This window comes from Dama dama, chromosome 31, assembly GCF_033118175.1.
Source record: "Dama dama isolate Ldn47 chromosome 31, ASM3311817v1, whole genome shotgun sequence".
Lineage (NCBI taxonomy): Eukaryota > Metazoa > Chordata > Mammalia > Artiodactyla > Cervidae > Dama > Dama dama.
In genome coordinates, this window is record NC_083711.1 from 56,490,706 (window position 1) to 56,513,944 (window position 23,239).

At 39.5% G+C, this 23,239-nt stretch overlaps 1 protein-coding gene across 1 annotated transcript in view; it reads right to left on the minus strand.

Moving 5' to 3' along the window:
* The window catches only part of MORC1 (MORC family CW-type zinc finger 1), a 147,803-nt gene that overhangs the window by 49,623 nt on the left and 74,941 nt on the right, over positions 1–23,239 (minus strand). Inside the window, exons 15-18 of the mRNA XM_061134240.1 lie at positions 18,236–18,364; positions 15,455–15,560; positions 10,261–10,399; positions 47–112 (exon numbers count right to left, since the gene is read on the minus strand). Coding sequence (XP_060990223.1) covers positions 47–112; positions 10,261–10,399; positions 15,455–15,560; positions 18,236–18,364 — 440 coding nt within the window. The remainder of the gene's footprint in view (positions 1–46; positions 113–10,260; positions 10,400–15,454; positions 15,561–18,235; positions 18,365–23,239) is intronic.

The window sequence follows — 23,239 nt, forward strand, 5'->3', positions numbered from 1 at the left end:
ATATGGGAACTGTCACAAATGACTCAGTCCCACTTTAATTACTCACCTTAGATGCTGAAGTTTGGCAGGGGCTAGTGAACTCAGAGACCCTATTCACTGGTATAAACAGAGGCTATTATGGAAAAAAATCATTAGACAAATGTAAGTAAAAACAACTTTTAACTGGCATATAATAATTCAATGTTCTTCATTTTTTAAAGGAAGTGCCAAGCTCACACTCTTGCCAATGGTTGAGGAGTCCCTTTCGATTTAGACACACAGTAACGGTATATGACTGGTAGTGGATGAACAGTACAAGATAAGCCAATGAAGCATCACAAGCAATACAAGCGAAATCAAGCAATACAAGCAAAACATCTTACAAGCAACACAAGGGTGCCGTGGTATCAGAGGTTGTCTCCACAGCCCTCATCTCCCCTCTCTGGAGACCCTTTTTCTCCACATTTTTCTCCAGCATCTGGAACAAACCTTGACCTTTAGCAACAGCTCTGCACAGGTCAGAGCCCTGGGTCTGAGCCTCAAGGGATTGTTGAGGGTACACGGCCCTTACCTGTGTCCCTAGTAACTGACGTCCATATTTGTACGGTGTTATATTCATATCTTACTGGGATATTCTTTTCTTGTTTGTAGACAGTTAGCTGCTATCATAGTATCTTAAACACATCATTATAAGAGTTTGGTTTTCCCGGACTATCTATCTGCCAGAATTTTCTATAGGAAGAGTAGGTGGAGGATAAGAGTCTATGCGAATTTTTCTCTTTTTTTTTTCCATAAGCAAAATATCTTTTCTCATCTCTCCCCAAGAAATTCCTTTCCTCATCTTCTGCAAACATGGCTTTTTGAGTACTTTCATGTGCAATCCACTTCTGTGAACCAAAGCAGGTCCGGTAAGGTTCCTGTTACCTCCCAGCTATTGCAGATAAAGGCTATAGATTTTCCATCTCCAGATGAACCCTTCTTTAGTAAGTGTATTTGTGTTGATTCTTTAGAAGTGCTATTGCTGGGCTCTTTCTTCCATTTCTCTCCTTTTCCTCCTGTGGGATTCTTGCATTATCTTGACTGCCTTGGGCAGCCCTGGGGTATGCTGGTATGTATTTCCTAGCTCGACTGAAACTGGAGTTTGCATTTTTGTTCTCTGTTTCCCTGTTGCTCTTACAAGACTCTCAGGAAAAGAACAGGAAGATGCTACATCTATATAGCCATGTTTATAGCAGAAATCGTGGTATGTATCACACTGTCTCATCGTCATGGTAACACTCGCATCTCTGAAAGTCATTTTTTATCTGTAGTACCCAACACAGTGTTTAACACTTTATAGGTGCTCAATAAAATGCTGGTGATTAACAGGATAAACAGATGTTCCCAGAGACTATTGCTCATTTCTTTCTCTGTTGAAACACCGCCACAGTTCTATTCTGCACTCATAATGTGACTACTACTTCATTACCTGTCAGATGTTATCACATATTTGAGATGCTTTATATTAAATGTCAGTTTCTTGTTCCTGATATAGAGAAATGGATTGAGTGTAGCCTAGTAACAATGTATGATGCACTTACATCATTTGGGTTTGTATCATTTTTGGTGCTAGCTTAAAGATAATTACTTTTTGATAAAAAGTTTTATTACAGTGAGTTTTTGACCTGAACGACTAATCACATCACGGAAGTTGTAATAAAATTTTTTAATTCCATTCATTTTCCTCTTTTTATATTCATTTCAGAGTTGTGTTTCAACAAAAGAACTTCAGATATCACAGAGAAACACAGCAAAAATGTCTCAACTACATTTTGAATAGAAAAATACCACTAGTGGTGGCACATCTTTGCATTTTTTGTAAAACAGAAATCTAGGTAACGTAGCTAATCCATTTCAAATTCTGTCTCAGTTACTTAATGAACAGTTGTTTACTAGTGGTAATGTCTTTATCACTATCATCAGCTCTTCAGATTTCAGAGACTCATCATCACCTTAGAAAGCTTGCTAATATTGGTATTTATTTTTACATGATAGTCATAAACTCTCCCAGCAAGACTGTTATATTTCTTTCCATGTTTGGAAAGTCCTGAAAACCACAGATTCAATAGCAAAAGCTGCAGAATATGAAGTATCTCTGCCAGCAGGAAAACCAAAGGATCCTTAAGCCAGGAATAAAGGAGAAAAAGGCTGTGGTGCATAAGAATCATGTGGAGAGCTGGACAGAAAAGCAGATTCCAAGGCTTCTGTCCCAGAGACTCTTGTTGAGTCAGTCTGCTGTAGATCTCAGGAATCTGAATTTTTACAAACATGTGAAATTCTTACACAAATGACTTGATCATCATAGACTCACGGCCCTGGAAGGCAGAGGATTCTACCTTTTAATTTTAGATTCATGCTTAGTGGGACTGTAGAGACAATACTTTTATGTTTCTGTACCATGAAGGCTTTCTGATCAAATTTTACCAAAACTTGAGACCTAGCCTAGAAGAACAAATTTTAGAATTTATGACTGATTATTAGTGAGAGAGTATCTGAAGGGATTTATCCCCCTAGAGGTATGTATTTACATGTTAAGGAAGGAATAAGATCTGAGGACACAGAAGCACAGCTAAAGAAGCTAATCTTATCTTTCCCCTAAGAGATTTATTTATATTCCAAAGGGTAACAGTAAGAATCCAGGATCCTTCTCAAAGCGCGAAGAGGTGTGTGTGTGTCTGACAGGCAGTAAGGTGGAATTAGGGAGGAGGCTGTCCCTCTCCTATACAAATAACCAGATTCATTTTTTTTTCAACTTTCTCGCTGAAGGTACAAACTCCAGTATATATAGGATAACATATGATCTGCCTCATCTCATCTATTGCCCCAGGGGTACAAATTAGGGCAAAAAGGAATCAGAGTAATTATTGCTATAATTAAATAATAGATGTGCTCTGCTCCAGAAAGCTCATGTTTGTATTCAGAATAAAATAAATATATATAGGCATTTCAAACTTAACACCCTGTAAATGAAGATGGGCAACTAATACTCAAAGGCTCTAAAATTGGACAAAAGTGAAAGTAAAAAGTAAAGTATCAGTCGCTCAGTCGTGTCCGACTCTTTGCGACCCCGTGGACTGTGGCCCGCCAGGCTCCTCTGTCCATGGGATTCTCCAGGCAAGAATGCTGGAGTGGGTTGCCATGCCCTCCTCCAGAGGATCTTCCTGACCCAGGGATCGAACCCAGGTCTCCTGCATTGCAAGCAGATAAAATTGAATGGGTCTTCACAAATATTTAGCTTAATCCCATTTTTACTGGGCTGAAGGGGGGGGGGGGGATGGGCTAGGATCAAGGACCAGTGACATCAAACAGACCTGAGGTCACTCAGCTTATAAACGACTCTTCCATAAAAAAGAATCAACTCCTGCCATCTGTGACAACATGGATGGGCCTACAGGGTATAAAGCAAGTGAAATAAGTCAGACGGAGAAAGACAAGTATCACATGATCTCACTTACATGTGGAATTTAAGAGGGAAAAAAAAAAAGAACAAACAAAGCAATTAAGAAATAGACATAGATATAAGTTAGTGGCTGTTAGAGGATAAAATGGTGAGGAAATGGGCAAAACAGGTGATGAGATTAGGAGGCACAAACTTCCAATTATAAAATAAATAAGTCAAGAGGATGCAATGTACAGCCTGAGAGATGTCATCAGTAATATTCTAATAACTCTGTATGGTGGCAGACGGTAGGTAAACACCATGGTGATCATTTTGTAACATATAAAAATATTGAATCATTATGGTATACACTTGAAACTACTATAACACTGTATATCAATTAAAATTCAAGAGAAAAGAAGAGTGTGGACAAGCAAATCAAGCTAAGGAGTTGAACAGCTACTGTTGGCCATCTACTTTGCCCAATACTGAGCCAGATGCAATGATGGGAGATGCCTAAGAAAGTGGACTCATGATACCTTCCCTCAAGGAACTTCCACACCAGTTCCTCATGAGCAACAGTAGCTCATTTGCTATAGTGTGAACACAGGGCCCACAGATGTGACTGTACCACGCATTATCCCTTTTGGAATGACAGGCATCACCACAGAGAACTTAGACCTTTGTCACAAGAGTAATAAAGTGAAACATTTCAATTACAGTGAGCAGCGTCAGCCTCTTGTTAGACAGAGTGTCACAACAGCTTAGGTGTCATAAATATTAGATCATGGAAGTTTATGTAAGGAGGCTGAAAAGCTTGATAAACAAAAAGATTTTCTAAGGCATCTAGCTCCATAGGATACAGATCAGAAATCTCAGCATCCTACACAAGAATGACACGTTAAAAAGATTACATTCTAAATGGGAAAATGTGTTCACATTCTTCATTATAAAGTTGTGATCAGATATGCCATTTCATTTTGAAAAACACAGCTGGAAGTTCAGCGAGCCTTCTCTGCCTTCCATTTACTGCTAAAATGTACACGTACTGTGGGAACTGTCAGACCACACGACCTCAGTTTTTGTGTCCATGCAAGCACCACAAAAGAACAGAATGCTACTGAGTTTTCTCAACAGGCACGGAATTTTACAAAGGCTCTTCCTGTGATGCAAAGACTATGAATGTGACAAATGAAATCCAAATATAGTCTCTATACTCCCACTCAAATGCAACACTTCATTTTGACCAAGTGTGAGAACATTATGGTGTCCAAGAATAGGTGCAGACAGTTTTAAGTCTAACCTACATAGCTTCAACCAATCTAATGAAAAATAGTTATCTTTGTATCTAATTGTGAAGAATTCTGTATAAACCAAATTGTTCCTTCAACCCTTCACTCATTTGGTGAACATCTATTATGTAAAAGGTCCAGGTCTAAGTGTTATTAGGAACACAAAGATGAATAAAAACGTTCCCTTAATCCAAAAATCTTACAGTCAAACATAGGAGACAGATCAGATACATGACTAACTATAACACCAGGTAGAAAGTGAAATGCGGGGACCTCCCTGGTGGTCCAGGGGTTAAGAATCCATCCTCCAAGGAAGGGGATGCAGGTGTGATCCCTGGTCGGGGAACTAAGATCCCACGTGATGAGGGGCAACTAAGCCAGAGAACCACAATTAGCGAGAAACCCACATGCCACAAATAAGACACGGCCTACTCAAATAGATAAACAGAGTCTTAAAAAGTGAAATATGCCCTGAAGAGACACACATGAAGGGTAAGAGGAAGTGGAAGGAGGAGATATTTTTACAAGCAGGGAAATGAGAGGACCTCAGACAGCAGTGCCGTGAGTTTTGGACCTTGAAGGACTAGGGAAGGGCAGGAACAAAGGCACACAGACAACTCACTCAGCATCATGGAAGCAGAGGACACAGGGGAACCTGGGGAGCCTGGGGGAGCTCAGAGGAACCTGGGGGAGCTCGGGTGCTCTTCCCGCAGAAGAGAAGAAACTTACGCCAAAGGACTAGTGTCAGATCAGAGACAGCCTGGACTGCGACTCCAGATGGGAAATTAACATTAATCGGAGAAGGTTAACCCAGAAGGACCCAGAGGATAAAGCAACACAGCACGTCTGCACAAATGAACTGATTATATAAATACACTATACTACCCACTGACTTTGAAAAAAGTGGAAGTATGGGTCAGCCAGTCATGCCCGCCTATGTGCGACCCTAGGGACTGTACTCACAGGCTCCTCTGGCCACGGAATTCTCCAGGCAGTGGATCGTTAACGGATCCTCCAGTGGCGTGGGTTGCCACTCCCTTCTCCAGGGAATCATCCCAATGGTACAAATGTGTAAACACAGAGTAGGCTTCATTCAAGGAAGCAAGTTATCATTTGCCTTATAATGATTTGAAGGCATTAAGTGGATTTAAAGTGGTACCAAAAATCCCTGAATGAAATGGACCTAAAACAATACTCCCTGTGTGTGATTACGACACAGGTGTCCTGCTGAACAACAGAAAGCAGAAAAGACTGTAAATTGTGACGAAAAGGGCAAAATTGAGTACTGCCAAGTCCTCAAATGCAGAGGACTTGATTCTGTAACTCTGTCTTATGGTTTTAAAATTCTTGTCTAGGTTTACTGAAAAACAGAACGACAATTATCCAGCTGATGGGCCAGTTAGTAGCTGAACAATCAAGAGTGACGATGAAAATGAAAATGCTTCATTACTTGGCCAGCAGGTGTCACTTGTCACTCGGTATAGAAAACAGCAGGTGATGAGGAATGAGGGGAAACGCACAGTGAGGAACACTCATTCATCTATTCAGAGAGGAGAAGGAGCAGAATGGGCTGCTTCGGAAGCACAATTTATAAAGTGGCTCTTGGCTTGCTGACACAACACATCAATTACATCTTGGATTTGAGCCCTCCTACTAGGTTTATGAACTTGTACATTTCTCTTAACCTATATGATTTGCATTACATCAGCTTGTTGCCTTTGTAAATGTTTTCATATCCTTTTTGACTGTATTTATCGTATGAGATTGTGAGCAGATTGTGTTGGATCTAGGCAAAAAGGAAACCAAAGTTAACTTCACCATTTAAAGATGTATGAGTGATTCAACTTACTGAACTGCTCTGAAATTCACTCTCCTTCTGATGTTATAATTGTTATACCTGTAATGTGAGGATTAAATACGATACCACCTGTGGAAATGATAGTAGCTTTGAACCAATATGTTTAATTTTCCCCTAGAGGACAAGATCTAACCACTGAGGTACCTCTTCTACCAGCAGTTTTCTGACCCACTGTGAGTTTTCTCTCACTAGGGCATCCTGCAGTGGGGCACCTAGAATCTAGACTTTGTCACTCTGCATACCAGCAGTATGTATAAAGGGTGGAGAAGGCACTGCGGCTGCTGATTTCTGACACTAGTACCACCATACCACCCTTCCTACCATTGTTCCATCCTCCCTGGCTGTCAGTGACACAAAACCAAGAACCACACAATCTAAGATCCTGAAAGGCTTCTGATTTACCAAGTCAACTCTTAGTTTTCCAGATCAGGAGGCCTTCTGCCATTAAAATGGAAAGGCAAGAGAGTAAGAGATGAGGCATGCAGATTTGGGCCACTTTTATGTCTGCTCCCCAGATTTAATCAATGAGTACATGAACATTGGTATTCAGAAGCGTAAGAGAGAACAGGAGGCGGGCAAACCATAATTTCATGGCATGTAACTCATTATTTCCTGATATTGAGAGAATGGGCACTGCTGACAGATATGGTGGAATGATGGTAATACACTAGCCATTAGTTGATCTTCCAGTGGAGTCTATCCCACACCTGAATCGTGTGTGCGAAACCTGAATGGCACCAAGGCCCTGTTTTTCTGATTTTTCCACCCTTCCTATGTCATGGTCTAACAGCACTTCTTCTAAAAAGCAGTCAGGAACAAAGTAAATTCTCACTGAATATCAGAAGGTTTTGAGTCTTTTTTTCTGGCATCAGGCAGCTATCACCAAATTAGCCTTTGAATACTTTTGTAAATAATTTTTGTGGAAGGGGAACTGAGCTCACCTTTCAGAGGTCCTCTATTCAGTAATTACCGTATCTTATAATGACTTATACAGTTTTTAAAAGACAAGTATGTCACAGAAATGCTGAGTTTATTTTTAAAAATACGTAAGCTTAGCACGTAACTTAAAAGACGGGTTCCATGAAGGAAAAAGCCCGTGCTCATCTCCAAGTCTATGTTCATAATGTTCTTCTCACCTAGAATGCCCTGTTCTTTCCCTTCATTTACCCTAAATAGACTTTAAGATACAAGCTATTGTTTTACAGAGGTTGTTAATCTTTAAGTAGCTGTCAGACTTGGTCCTCGAAGGGACTGAATTTATCCAAGGTCATGTTTTACTTCATGATTCAACAACTATCTGTTGAAAACCACTACATGCCAGGCAATGTTTCTGATAACAGAGACAGTGAACAAAACCAAAACTATCCTTGCAATCATGGGGCTTACACTCTGGTATTAGAGTTACTCTAGTCCCGCATGCCAAGCACAGGGCAGATCCAAGGGCAAGGAGGTGTTTAATGACCACCTCAAAATTATGCCAGCAACAGAGGGATGGAAAAGAAGATGTGGTACACGCATACAATGGAATATTACTCAGCCATAAAAAATAAAGAAATAATGCCATTGCCAGCAACATGGATGGGCCTAGAGATTGTCATACTGACTGAAGTAAGCCAGACAGAAAAGGGCAAATATATATGATTTTGCTTATGCATGGAATCTAAAAAAAAAAGGTGTAAATGTTATTGACAAACCAGAAGGAGAGCCATGGATATAGCAAATAAACTTACGGTTACTAGAGGATACGGGGCAGGGAGGATAAACTGGACGACTGGGACTGACGTATACACACTGCCACACATAAAACAGACAGCCAATGAGAACCTACGGATAGCAAAGGAACCTCCGCTCACCACTCTGTGACGTCCTGTGTGGAAGCAGATCTCACAGAGCGCGGACACGTGGGTACACTCGATCGATTCACTCTGCTGTGCAGTAGAAACTAACACACTATTCTAACTCAACTAGACTCCAATAAAAAAATTAACTGCTGCCCATGGTTAGGTGGACCCTAACCAAGCTTCTCCTTGATTACCACAAAAACCGGGTCAGTTAAGGACCCCGAACCCTGGAAGTGTGTTAAAGACGTGAGGACTGTTTTCACAAAAGCAGGCGAGGGGAAGATGGTGAGGAGTCTTCACATCCTTTGAAATGTTTGGAGTAGGCTTCTATTTAGGTACTGATAAACTTTTTTGTTTATATCTGAAACAGACTGAATCTATAAACCTGGCTAAATTTTTTATGAAAAACACCAACTACCAAGAGGAATAAGTAGAATAGATGGCTCAAGTCTGTTATTCCATCAGCCTCCATCAAAATCTCTACCTTGATGATGAATAAAACATACAATCCTAAAAAGAAAAAGGTAATTAAGACTTCATGACTGACACTCACTATCCAAGGGTCAGTACTGACCTCTATAGGAAAAAATATCCAGAGACTGCAATAAAGATAAAACCAGTTCAAGATGTGCTGAATGCCCTCACAAAAATACAAGGGGTGGTAAGCAAAATAAGAAGTAAAATGAATAAAGATATTTAACATTGAAAAGATTTTTCACATAATTGCTTATTAAAGTAACAACTGGTGATGATATCTTTATGTCTGACCTGTTATAAAATAACCCAAAAGCAGACACTCTTAAGACATGTAAAAAGTTGAGCAACTTGAGGACTGAAGACTGAATATGTTTCCAAATGACTTTCACTCTCCTCCCCAAAGAAACTCTGAGACTTCAGGCTAAAAGGGGAGAGTCAGTGTTTGTTGTCTGTGACCCCAGGTGGAGGCTGACCTGCATGGCAGATTCCCAGCAAAACGAGAGAGGTAAGAAGATGAAGCTGGGGTAGAAAAGAAAGTTTATTTTCCATGAACCCAGGAATACACATAATCATCAGCTAGTAAGCCTGAGTGTCTTAACTCCCAATTCAGGAAGGGAATATTCTACTCAAATGAGCATTTTATTTCCTGACATCCACACAGGAGTCAACACATTTGGACATATGCTGCTGATCTCCTCAATTTCTATTTGAGGAGCTTGATAGGCAACACAGTTAAAAAAAGCTGAACTTGGGTGCTAAATCTATACAAAGGGATGCAATTACATTATTAGTTAAGAGATTAAAACTGTAATTCTGCATGTCACTTTTTCTTTCATTTGCAATTGTCATGGTTATCTACATTTATGGATATTGTTTTATTTATTGAATTTTCTTAACAATTAAATAAGACTTTACGTTTCTGTATTAACAGGCTAATATTTTTTAAAAGAATAACTTTTTACCTCAAAACATCTACCCTCAGGGAAGAAGCCTAGTGAGATAAAAAGAGCATAATCTTTGTAGTCATATACATCTGGGTTGCAAACCTGACTCTGTGACCTTTGACATACTGGCTGACGTCTACAAGGCTGGACGCACACCCTAGAATGGAAATATATTCCCCTATTTCTCACAGACTGTTGTAGAGATGGACTTAGATTATCACATATAAAAATACAGTATTATTTGAAGAAGTCCTTTCCCTTTCTGGGTCCCTGGAGTACCTGTGATCACCTCTAAACAGTCCTTAGATCCAAAATGAGAATGAGGTGACAAAGAAAGAAGAAAAAAGAGGCCACACATTTACTTGGGTAAACCACTTTAGTCAATCTGTACGCACGAAATCAACAGCTCAAGAATCTGGGTAGCTTTTGGAAAGAATTCCTAACAGCTCACCTGTTGACGCGGTTCCACCAGTCGATTCTGACACCTCTGGACTGACTCCTGAAGCCGCTTGTCTTTCTCATTTTTGGATTGTGATTTTGTGCTTGTAGTACCCAGGGGTATGGAAGGTAGATGTTCTGTCCGATGACAACTTTTCACAATCAAGTACAAGGGAGAACATCAGGAAGAAATATAAAACTATTTACTAACTGCAAAAGGCTATTTACTTCGACAAGGAATTGTCTCTGGCTTACACCCAAAACTCAAAGACAGCATTGCTCACATACAGCATTATATTGAGAATTTAGGTAATACATTAAATCTTCACTTTTCTTGGAAAAGAACTTAATGGAAGATGTGGAGGGTATATAGATTTACGAGAAAGGGAGAATATTCATTATTTACTAACGTTTCATTTATCCTGAGTTATCACCAAATGAGAACTTTTGCAAAAATGTTTTTTAGATAACTGAAGCTTAATTCATTACTACCATGCATTATTCTTTTCCAAAAAAAATCTGGGATAGAAATCCGTGGTGGTGGTTTAGTTGCTCAGTCATGTCCAACTCTTTGCAACCCCCATGGATTGTAGCCCTCCAGGCTCCTCTGTCCATGGAATTCTCCAGTCAAGAGTAGTGGAGTGGGTTGCCATTTCCTTCTCCAATGTGTCTCTGTAAAATACACCAAGTAATTCTGCTTCGGAAGCACACAGATCCCTCGTTGAGGACTGAGACTCGCTGTGAAGACCAGTGACTACCGTGATGGGAGGCAGCACCCGAGATCACCTCAGGGGCTGTGGGGCCACAGGGCGGGGCCCCGTCGGGCAGCCCCGCACCCCATCTTCCTCTCCCTGCTGCTGGAGGCGCACCAGCTGCTCGGGGACTCTCAGCTTCCTGGCCTTACTGATGGGCTGTCTCCAGTCACCAGTGGGCTAATACGTGCGTTACATAATCAAGCAGAATTGTCTATAACTTGCAATAAACAGGCTGTGCCTGAGGGCTTCTGTTTTTATTGTTACAAAGAATACTAATGATTTTTGAGACATATGCTTGGGAAGGTTTGAGGCCTTTTTTCCACCCTACTTCTGGTTTCATGGCTATGTTCTGGGGAGCTGAGGCTAGCCAAACTGCTGAAAAACTGAGATACCATCTTATTTCACTTTGGTACGGAGGCCTGGCGGGGACAAGAAGTTCCATTCCCATTGGACATGGCCTCAATCCAGGGCATGGCTGAGGACATGCAATGTGGGAAGGGGTACAAAATTCTGAAGTTGACTCTTAAAGCCTTACACAAGAGTTTTTCTACCACTGGTAGGTACCAAAAAGAGGGGGAAGTGCGTGTCATAGAATACACGGGTGCTAAGCTAGGAAAGGCAGGAGGAGGTTGAGAATAGAGAGAAGGGCTGCTTCAATCTGAAACAGTTCAGGGAAAGCTAAGCATCTCACTCCCACTACATTTCTCTACTTCCCAGGGTTCAGCATATATTTTTCTTGCCCCCACCAACAGAGAAGAGTGAGGACTACAAATCAAATTCAAGTACTGCTGTGAAAAAACACTTAATTCCACCCACATATGGTATTTGTTTTTACTGTTATTTTCAAAGAAAGGTGGTAGATAAATCAGGGGGACACCTACCTACCTACATATATATATATATAACCACATGCAGTGTTCATCTGAAGACATCTGTGGGATAGTACCCACACAGGTTTCTATTTCATTTGAGAAAAGAACCTTGTGGTACATTAAGCTTTTATTTAGAAAAGAAAAACCTCAATTAATTAAAATGCAATCTGTTTGATTGTCCTCTAAGATTTTTATAAACAAATTAAATCTTAATATGCAATATAACCCATATTTTAAATATTTTTAAATATCCTTTCCAAAACTTAAGACTTTTGGGTCTAGTCAAATGATAGATATCATTTTTACCCTGCTGGTGATCCCTGTTCTAATATACACAAATACACAGAATGAATGTAATGGAAGCACACTGATATTTATTTCTTGGGTACTGTGATCAAAATGAATAGCTTCCCTCTGTGCTTAAGGTGGAAAACAAACAAAAAAAAAGGTGACTTGGGAAAGAATGACTCCCTTTTAAGCTGCCTGAGTCACCAACACAGAACACTATCATTTGTAAAATGGCATGTTTCACCACCGTAACATATTTGTCTGGAATGAGGCTTCCTGAGCTAAAGATCCCTACAGAGTGTGGGGGGTAGTAAGGCAGGAAGAGCACACGTTTTGAATCAAAGTGCTTGGAGTCCAGTTTCAGGCTGAGGGAGGAATCGTGGACAGGTCACTGAGCCTCCCTTAGCTTCACCGCTTTCTCCTCTGAGAAATGGAGAAAGCTCACAAGCTTATTGTACTGAAAAGACATAACATGTAACTGCAATGTAAGAGGGAGCCATTATGATGTTTCCTGTCCCAGTTCTGGTTACACAGACATTGTTCATTCAAACGCTGTTCATTGGCTTTAACCCTGCTGACAATTGGCAATTAACTGCTGACAATAAACTGCATTTTCCGTAAATACAAATGATGCCACTTTTCACCCCGTATTGCTGTCCTTTCACTCATCCAGTATTGCCTAAAAAATAACTATACTTCCCTTCTCGTCACTTTAACACACATTTTATCCAAGTCCAACAGTGCATATATATATCAGAGTTTTGCTATTTCATGGCAGAGTCTCAAAGTATGCATGGTCCATTTAAACACACTGAATCAGACGACTGAATGAGGTCATCAGATCAACTTCTCTTCCCATGGGAATCTTCATCTGCATTGCTGTTGATAATCTCCCTTAACGGAAGTATCAACTTTCAAGTAACTGCCCTTACAATCAAGAGTTTTTCTCCATAGCTCCCATTTCTGAATCTCTTGCTATCACTTTAAGCATTGTTTTTTTCCTCATCTTTTCAGTGGAAATGAAATGCAGATGGTCAAAATTATGTCAGCATATTTAAAGAATCAAGGACTTAAGAAATTATAAATATAAGACTTTTTGCATTTCAGGCTTTTAAGGGCCATCCGTTTTCTGTGAACATGGCAAATTTATCTTGCCTGTCATCAGAAATGGCAGTGTTTTGATGTATAGAAGAGACAGAATTAGTATGGCTTTGGAACTAATTTTATAACACTCAGTGATGGCATCACCACTTTTCAAGGAGAAGGGACAAGCATGTCAATTCAAGGATAATGGTTAGCTGGAGAAAAGGGAATCTATAAGAGGTCAGATCCCAGTTCTGTGGGTCTGAGATGGCCTAAGGCTGGAGTGAGACATAGACATATGGCTAAAATATAATGGAAAAAAAAAGTGAAAGTGATAGTTGCTCAGTCGTGTCCGACTCTTTGCGATCCCGTGGACTGTAGCCCGCCAGGCTCCTCTTTCCGCGGAATTCTCCAGGCAAGAATACTGGAGTGGGCTGCCATTCCCTTCTCCAGGGGATCTTCCCGACCCAGGTCTCTTGCATTGCAAGCAGATTCTCTGCCATCTGAGGCACCAGAGGAATCTAAGTTCTCATGACTTATTACTAAGGGGCTCCCAGTGACCAGGGACTTAAGACTGTCCTTAACAGGGGGTTCAGCTGGACCTAGAAAAGATGCAGAGGGTACTATTACTGCACACTATTTTAGGTGATGGGAAGATGAGTTTAAGAGAGGCTTTGTCATTTGTCCAAGGCTTCATAGGCTAAAGGAGCCAGGAGTCAAACCTAGGCAGTCTGGCCCCAGAGTCTGAACTTTAAACACTATCCTACACTGCATGAAAGTTTTGAGCTCACAGAAAGTGATCGATATTATCACCTTTTTTTTTTTGGACAGTTGGGGGGTGGGACCAATTTTATTTACATTTCCAAGCACAAGTCTTTCCACAGAGAAATTTAAAAAACAAGATGAAAACAACAAAAAAACTTGTTTTAAACAACACATGGGTGAAAATAATGACAGTAACAATGACAACAGTATCCATCAGACTATTCTTAATACTGAAACTGAACCACGGCTGTGCTCCTATTTGGGAGATAGTCAAGTTACAGGTTAGGACTAGAATCAGGTTGGCAGTCAGAAGGTCAAGGCCAGCAGCTTCATAAACAGTCTTCTCAGCCCCTGTTTGGGCTTCAATTTCCACTTCTCTTAAATGAAGAAGTGAGTCTAGATCGGTGTTTTATAATCGTGCTCCCTGGAGCTCTAGGCCTTTTACAGAGAGCAGGAGACAGAAATGAGAAGTAGATACCTCTGGCCCCAAGATTCTCAGCCTCCAATTCAATCAGGACAGTTCTGTTTTTATCTGTTTTATGTACCTGAGGTCAGAGACAAATTTTATTTGGGGATTAAAGAAAAAAAATGTTCTGCTGCAAACCAAGAAAGGGAGACTGAAAAACCCCTTGGGCCATGTGAAATCTAAGAGCCCTATCACCTATGACATTTTTCATTAATCTCTAAATATGATTAACTTGAAGACTCCAGGTTGAAGAGGTTTTAGAAGCAGTTTCTAAATGTTTTCTTCCTTCTTATTTTTTTCTTTCAATTGCTCTTTTTTTTCAGGGCTGGATAAAAATAAACAAGAATTATTACCCTAATGTCTGTATTAGCAATATTGATCCACTCATCCAGGTCAAAGAACTTAGAATAAACTCTATGGAAAAGTGATGCTTCACTTAAGGGTGTCTCTGTTAAAGGGGCGCATTAACTCTTTAGCCCACAAGGAAAAGAAGTAAGTCGAAAAGGGTTTGCAATAACGTTGACATCCATCAATATTTAATTGACCTTTTTCCTGTTTTAGTCTGAAGTTCTTCCTCCAAAAGCACAAAGTAATGAAATCAATATATGACTTTAACAGAAAAAGCACATGGTCTAACACTTAAGCATCCAGATAAGACTCCTGCACTATAAGACTGTGCATCGCGTGGAAATGAACGGGAAGGCAGAACTTGAACACCGAGGTAAGGTCTTCCGCCAGTGGGAGTGCAGGGCTGAACACCCAACATTAACAAAAACTTATACCCATGTGTCTTTTAACTTGATGGAAAAGAGCACTAATGGAATATCGTTCTGGAGGTGGCAATAGGCTAGAAAGAGTTAGCACGGATGACAGCTACTAAGCTAAAGTTTATCTATGGCTGACATTTTTCAGCTTCATACACATAAATTATGGGAATTAAAAATGGAAAAAGAATTTTAGAAAACTATCAAAAACTACCTGTTTTCCGAGCGGTTAGGGTTATTAGCACAAATCCAGATGTCAAAGAATTCTTTTTCCTGATAATCAGTAGAAGGAGGTAAGACTCTCCATTTAAGGCAAAGATCTAAAATCATCAAAACAAAAACCACATACAAGAAAGACCACAATCAGAAGTGAATCTACCATAGTAAGATGTCAGGCTGTATATACCAAAAGCATGAAGCTATCTTTCAGTCCAAAGACAATTGAATTCTTGACCATATACCATTATATTTGGTGGCACAAATAGTCCAGGATTCTGAGCTACCTAGGACACCACTGATAAATTATTATTGTTGCTGCGGTTATTATTATTACTGCCATCATTGCTTAAGTTCTTTCCAATTGGTTTCTACTGGTTCCAGCCAAACGAATATGAAGTAATAGGTCCCTCTTCACCTTTTTTTAAACTACAGGAAGGCATCCAGACCGACACTTCCCTTCTTTCTGACCCACCATTTATCTGCCAACACTACCGTCCATCTCCACCCACACGACTAAGATAAGAAGGAAAATCAAACCCTACCATAATTTACACGGTTCCTTGTTCTGATTTCGTATAGCTCCTACCCTGCTCTCCAGCCTACAGTTCGTGCTTCTCTGTCTCTTTCCCTCTTTCAGCCCCTCCCCGTTTTCAGGCACTCCACGCTCTTCCGGCTACTCCTCACTCGAATCCTGAATCCCCTCCACACCCTTTACTAGTGGCTCTTGGGTAAATACTTCTTTCATCTAAAATGGAGGCAGTCTGCACAGTGGTTAAGAATACGAATAGTTTCACTACCTACCAAAAGGGGTTCCTGAGGCTTATAAGATATAATCATAATGATTAAAAAGACAACATTAGAAGCCATTTGTGATGGTTAATTTTACGTGTCAATTTGTCAGGGCCATTGGGTACCTGGATATTTGGTCAAACATTATTCTGACTGTGTCTGTGCTTTGGATTAGATTAACATTTGAGATGGTAGAATGAATAAAGCAGATTATCTTTCCTAATATGGTGGGCCTCAACAAATCAGTTAAAGGCTTGAATAGGGGGAAAAAGTTGATCCTCTTGCAAATAAGAGACAGTTCTTTCTGTCTTGAACCGAGACATCAGTTTTTCCTATCTCCACACTAGAACTAAACATCAGCTCTTCTTGGGTATCAAATCTGTCAATATTTAGATTGGAACTACATTATCAGGCCTCCTGGTTCTCAGGCCTTAAAGCTCTGGAATTAAACCAATGGCTCTCCCAGGTCTTAAGCTTGCTGACTAAGATCTCGGGACTTCTCAGCCTCCTCAATCATCTGAGCCAATTCCCTATGATTAACATCTATCTGTCCATCCATCCATCCATAAATCTATCTATCCTCTTGGTTCTCTTTCTCTGGAGAACCATAATACACTATCCTAAGCACTGAATAAAATCTACATGTGTTAATTAATTGTATTTTCACAAAACTGCATAATGTAACTACAAATACTAACTTTATTTTATAAAAAAGAAAATCGAAGCTTAGGGAAGTTAAGAAATTTGCCCAATTTCACATAGCTTTCAGGTACTAGAGATTGGATTCTGGCAATAAGTTGCACATATCAAATACACACAGTCATTTTTAACCAGTAATATTATCATCCGATAGGTTGTTGCATATAGTCATCAATTTTCTCAATTATACCTTCTAAGTGCCTGTCGTATGTGTTCCTCTTAAATCTCACTGCCACACCTTTATTCAGACCCGTGTAATTCCTCACCTGGATCCTGGATTGTGCCAGAAGTCTTGTCCGCAGAGGTATGGCCCTAACCTTTGTTTTAGGCCTTCTCCAAATCATCTTGCACTGAGCTGCCAGAGCAACCTTACTATAAGCGACATCTAACCAGTCAGGTCCCCTTTGGACCACCCAGGCTCAAGGTTGGGGAGGTGCTCCCTTGTTGTTCGGTTGCTAACTCATGTCCGGCTCTTTGAGACCCCATGAATAGCAGCTTGCCAGGCTCCCTGTCCTTCACTATTTCCCAAAGCTTGCTAAAATTCATGTCCAAGGGGTTCCCTTGGCCCTGTGTAAGGAGCTACAGTGTGATTTTTTTTTGTTTTGTTTGCTTGACTGCTTCCCCCACTGGATGACAGATTCCCTGCAGACAGTGGAGACCCATAATAAGTGTTCAATACTTCAGTGATATTTCTCTCCTTTTGAAAAACTTCCAATGCCTCTCCATTGCTTATTAAAGTTAAAACTCCTTATCCTGGCATTCAAGGCCATTAAACATGTTTACACAACCAAATAATTTTATCTTTTATTATTTACTCATTATTGATTCACTCAGTAGTCAATTGCTAAGTATCTACTATTATTTAACACAGTGTTAAGTATTAAAAATAGGAAAATGACTGTTTCTATTATTCACCACAGTAATATTAGCTGAAGGGCACACTATATATTAACACATATTTCCAACTATACCTCTACTTTCAAAAACTGACTTTAAAGACCATGGCAAAGGCTACCTTGTCATGAAGCCTTGCTTCAATTTTCTCTCTTCCCTTTCTTTGAAACCTCAAAGAATTGTGGGTCTCTTTGACATCGTTTACATTATTTTCACCTCTATTACAATTATTTTCATGCTCATCTTAAGCTTTCTCCTAGACCTTAATCTCTTGGAAAGCAAGAACCCTGTCTTATTTCATCTTTGTCTTTCTTATTATTTTTTTTAACACAATGACTTGCAATATTAGGCTCTTACGAAAAGTTTGCTAACTTGAGTGGAATTTAACACTCACCACACTGAATCATGCATGGGATGGCCATGGCTTGTCTTCTTTGATACTGAATAGAATCTGAAGATTTTTCCATGTCCTTATTACCTTGGTATCCAAATTCATTCCAAAATAATGTTAGATTTCTGTTACCTAGAAAAAAGAATGAAAAAAAGAGCAGGAAGAAAACAATGAAAGAAAATAAAACCAATAAGATCCAGACGATAAGTAAAGGGAAATTTAGATATAAACACATGTACATATAATATGATTTCAAATATGCAAAAACTAATAACATATAAAAACAAGTGATTAAGATGTTTAACACTAGTTTTCTTTGAGTATGGATGTAACTGGTCTTCCACTTTACACTTTCTTGCATTTTTCCAAACTATATACAGTAGATATGCATTATATTTATAATAAAACTAACCACAATTATAGTTATAAAATATATCTGTACTTTTATTGTTATAATAAGATACACTGACATTTAACATTTTTTTCTTAAATACTCCTAGGAGGGACTGGACTGATTACAAAGCCACCCTTAAGACTAGTGGTACAAATGTTTATCATCTTGCTTCACAGCCAGTTTCTATTTTATCTCTGGCTCCCTTTTCTCTCAGGCTCTGCTGTTTATGCCCCACCCGTGCCCCAGATTCTAAACTGCTTCCTTGTTTAGAAACAGCACTTGTCACGGAGGTCTCTCAGGCATCCTCCCTAAGAGGCTGTGTTCTTATCCACGGATCCAGCAATAGAACTGTTAGGGATCTTCCCTACAAAACATACAGCGCAATGGCCACGTGTATGAGAGCACTGTGTGAACAGGAAAACAGGACAAAAAGCCCTGGAGACAAAGTGAACGCCTGGAATTGTTGTTCAGTCACCAAGTTGTGCCCGACTCTCTTATGCAGCCCGCCAGGCCCCTCTGTCCATGGGATTTCCCAGGCAAGAATACTGGAGTGGTTGCCATTTCCTTCTCCGGGGGATCTTTCTGACCAGGGATCAAACTCATGGCTCCTGCATTGGCAGGCAGGTGGATTCTTAGGGAACTGATAAATCCCATTTTCAAACAAGGGGACACTAGGCAACCTTTACAATAGAAAGTTAGAGCTAAATATACTATTGTGTCAAGACCTCCAAGACAGAATTTTAATAAAATTTTTTTAAAAGATGTAAAACAGAAAATCTAGTATAATCAACTTTTGTAATGTAAAAAAAGAGTATACATATAAATTTTGATAGCCATGCTTTTCTTTTCCTAAAAGGATACAAAAGAAAGTTTTAATGGTGGATACTTCTGGAAAAAGGATAGAGAGAGGAAGGCAGGGAAAGGTACTTTTAATTTTCATTTTTTACTTTCTGAACCCTTGAGTATTTTTATATGTTTATTTATTACTTTAAAAATACTTTTTTGAAAAAGAATCCAAATTTAACATTCTGTCCAATATGGTAATCAACTGGCCACATGTAGCTACTGAGTGCTTGAAATGAGGAAGACACAGAACATTTCATCAAAGTATAAGGTTCAAAAAGTAAGGTTCTAAAATATATACCTTGGAAATAAAATATATAAAATAGGGCCAGCTTTATATCCACCTTAATATATGACCAAGTAATCCAAACAAAACACCAATAAACACGTCTACACTTTCCTATACCTGTTCGGATTTAGGTTCAGAATGTCATATGCCTTTAAGACCAGCAGGGAAGGGGCTCAGCCTTGAAAAGGAGCTTTGCAGTTGGATGGGTGGACAACTGCCCCACAAATTCCCTGGTCTCCTACTTTGCCTCTTCACGAAATCTCTACTAGTTCTTGTCTAAATTTCCCTTTGAATTCTGCTCCCTTGGCTTTTCTCAACTCGGACTTTCAGTTTTCTGCTTGTTGCTTTGGGCCAGCACGTGGTTTTGGGCCAGCCCAGACTTCACTCTCTCATGCACACCAGAACCGGACACACTCTCTGGTGTCTGGAAAGGACTCCTGAGACCCTGTCCTCTGACTTCCACAAGAACTACTCAATTCTTGCTCTGTGAAGGCAGAAGGAGCTGGAGATTCAAGTCCGGGGACTTTGCGTGCTGTCTCTACCACACACTATTGTGTAACTGTGGGAAGCCAGCAAAGTTTCTTACCCATAAAATGAGTGTCCACTTTAACATGCCTTACATGGCTATCACTAATAAATATGAAGGTGCATTAGAAACTATAGTGCTGTGCAGAAACTTAAGCTGCTGCTGTATCGTATTTGTTCTCTTTAAATGTTACTTCCCCAAGAACGCCTCACCTTCTCAAAAAAGGGACTGTGTTTATTAGGTACTGTACCCTGGACCTAAGAAATCTGCAAAAAGTTTTGCTGCCATTCTTAGCAAAATAGCTTCTTAATGTGTTCTTTGGGATAAAATCAAAGCGAAATAATGTCTCTCCCTGAAAATACTAACTCATCACAGCTAACACAACCCAGAAAACATAAAACAAGTGTCAACTGTGAAGCCCAATATAAACATCTTAAGAGCAGGAAAACTGCTCGGATGTTAGAAACGCAAGCACATGCCTCTCAAGGATGGGTGATACCCGCTCTGTGATCATATCACTCTTGCAATGCTTACACATTATACTTCAGCTCACTTCATGCCTATTTTCCCTCTAAAAAGTGAAATTCTTAAAGATAATGGCTGTGTCTAGGATCTTGTTTTCACTAGCTGACACTCAGAGCTTAACGTTTACTTATAAAACTGAATAATTCTCAACAATTAGTGGCTATCAATGGCATGAGAACACTCAGTAGCCCAACATCTAATGACCAGGACTGACAGAGGATACGCCATTTGAAGTCAGTATTAGGACAAAAGAAACAACCAGCTATATTCAATCTGGGAATCAGAAATGGTTTTCCCTAATTGCCAAGGCAATCTTGACTTTTTTTCCCACCAGACAGAAGCTATGCCAATATGCACAGTTTCTAATGTGTTAATAAAACAAATTTCCATTGAATGAACCCTGAAGACTATGTAGAGGCTTCAGCAAGTGGGTAAGTTGGCTAAAGAAATGGCCATGGGAGGAAACATACCACAAAATGTTTTTCACATGTTACTCAGTCTACAGAGATTTATACAACTGTCCTGAGGGGGGAGAAAATTTCTCTCACACAAAACAGTAACCCCAAAAGGCTATCAGTGGATTTTCGGCAGAAACCTTATAGATGACGAGAGAGTGGTATGATATAATCAAAGCGCCAAAAGGAGAAATAAAAACCTGCCAACCAAGGATACATTACCAATACTGAAGCTGTCCTTCAGAAATGAGGTAGAGATAAAGAATTTCCAAAACAAACAAAATTGAGGGAATTCACTACTAGTTCTGCCTTATAAGAAATGCTATAGGAAATGCTTCAAGCTGAAAAGAAAGGAAACTAGTAACTTAAAAATGTGAAAATACAAAACTCACTGGTAAGGGTAAGTATACAGTCAAATTCACAATATTCTAATTCTGTAATGATAGTATGTAAGTCACTTAACTCTAGTATTAACATGAAGGTTAAAAGACAACCATAGCTACAATAATTTCTTAATGAACACAATATTAAAATATGTAAGTTGTGAAATCAGTCAGTTATTCAGTCACTCAGTTGTGTCCAACTCTTTGCAACCCCATGGACTGCAGCACGCCAGGCTTCCCTGTCCATCACCAACTCCTGGAGCTTACTCAAACTCATGTCTGTTGAGTCAGTGATGCCATCCAACCATCTCATCCTCTGTCATCCCCTTCTCCTACTGCCTTCAATATTTCCCAGGATCAGGGTCTTTTCCAAGGAGTCAGTTCTTCGCATCAGGTGGGCAAAGTACTGGAGATTCAGCTTCAGTATCAGTTCTGCCAATGAACACCCAGGACTGATTTCCTTTAGGATGGACTGGTTGGATCTCCTTGCAGTCCAAGGGACTCTCAAGAGTCTTCTCTTTTCACCACAGTTCGAAAGCATCAATTCTTCGGTGCTTAGCTTTCTTTATAGTCCAACTCTCACATCCATACATGACTACTAGAAAAACCACAGCTTTGACTAGATGGACCTTTGTTGTCAAAGTAGAAACATAAAATGTCTATAGGGGGAGGGAGTAAGAAAGTTTTTCTATGTGACTGAAGTTAAGTAGTTGTAAACTTAAAATAGACTGTTATAATGATAACACACTTTATACTTACAGTTTCATAACCACAGAGCAGGAATCTATAGCAGATGTACAAAAGAGAAAGAGAAAGGAGTCAAAGCATAGTACTACAGGAAATGATCATATCACAAAGGAAGAGGCCAAGAGAGAAAGAAAGAAACAAACTACAAAAAAGCCAGAAAACAACTGATCAGATGGCAATAGTAAGTCCTTATCTATCAATAATTATTTTAAATATAAATGGATTACATTCTCTAATCAAGAGATGTAAAGTGACTGAACAGATAAAAACCAAGACCCAAGCATACACTGTCTATAAAAGACTCACATCAGTTTTAAGGATATACATAGGATCAAAGTGAAAGGATGGAAAAAAACCTACCATGCAAATGAAAATCAACAGAATGGGTAGCTATTCTTCAACATACTTTAAGTATGTTGGAGGAGAAAAGAAGATTATTATTTAATGATAAAGAAGCTGATTCACCAAGGGGCTATTAACATCATGTAAATACATACACTCAACATCAGAGAACCTAAATATATTAAGTGAATATTAACAGACCTAAAGGTAGAAACAGAGAGCAATGCAATAATAGTAGGGGACTGCAATACCCTTCTTTTAACAAGGGACAGATCATCCAGAGAGAAAATTATAAGGAAAAATGGGCATTAAATACATTAAATATAAAATGGACCCAACATTAGAAAATACAATATTTCATCCAAAAGCAATAAAATTCACATTCTTCTTAAATGCACATGGAATATTTTTGAGGACAGATCATATATTAGGTCACAAAACAAGTCTTAGCAAATTTACAAGGACTGAATTGTATCAAGTATCTTTTCTGACCATAATGGTAT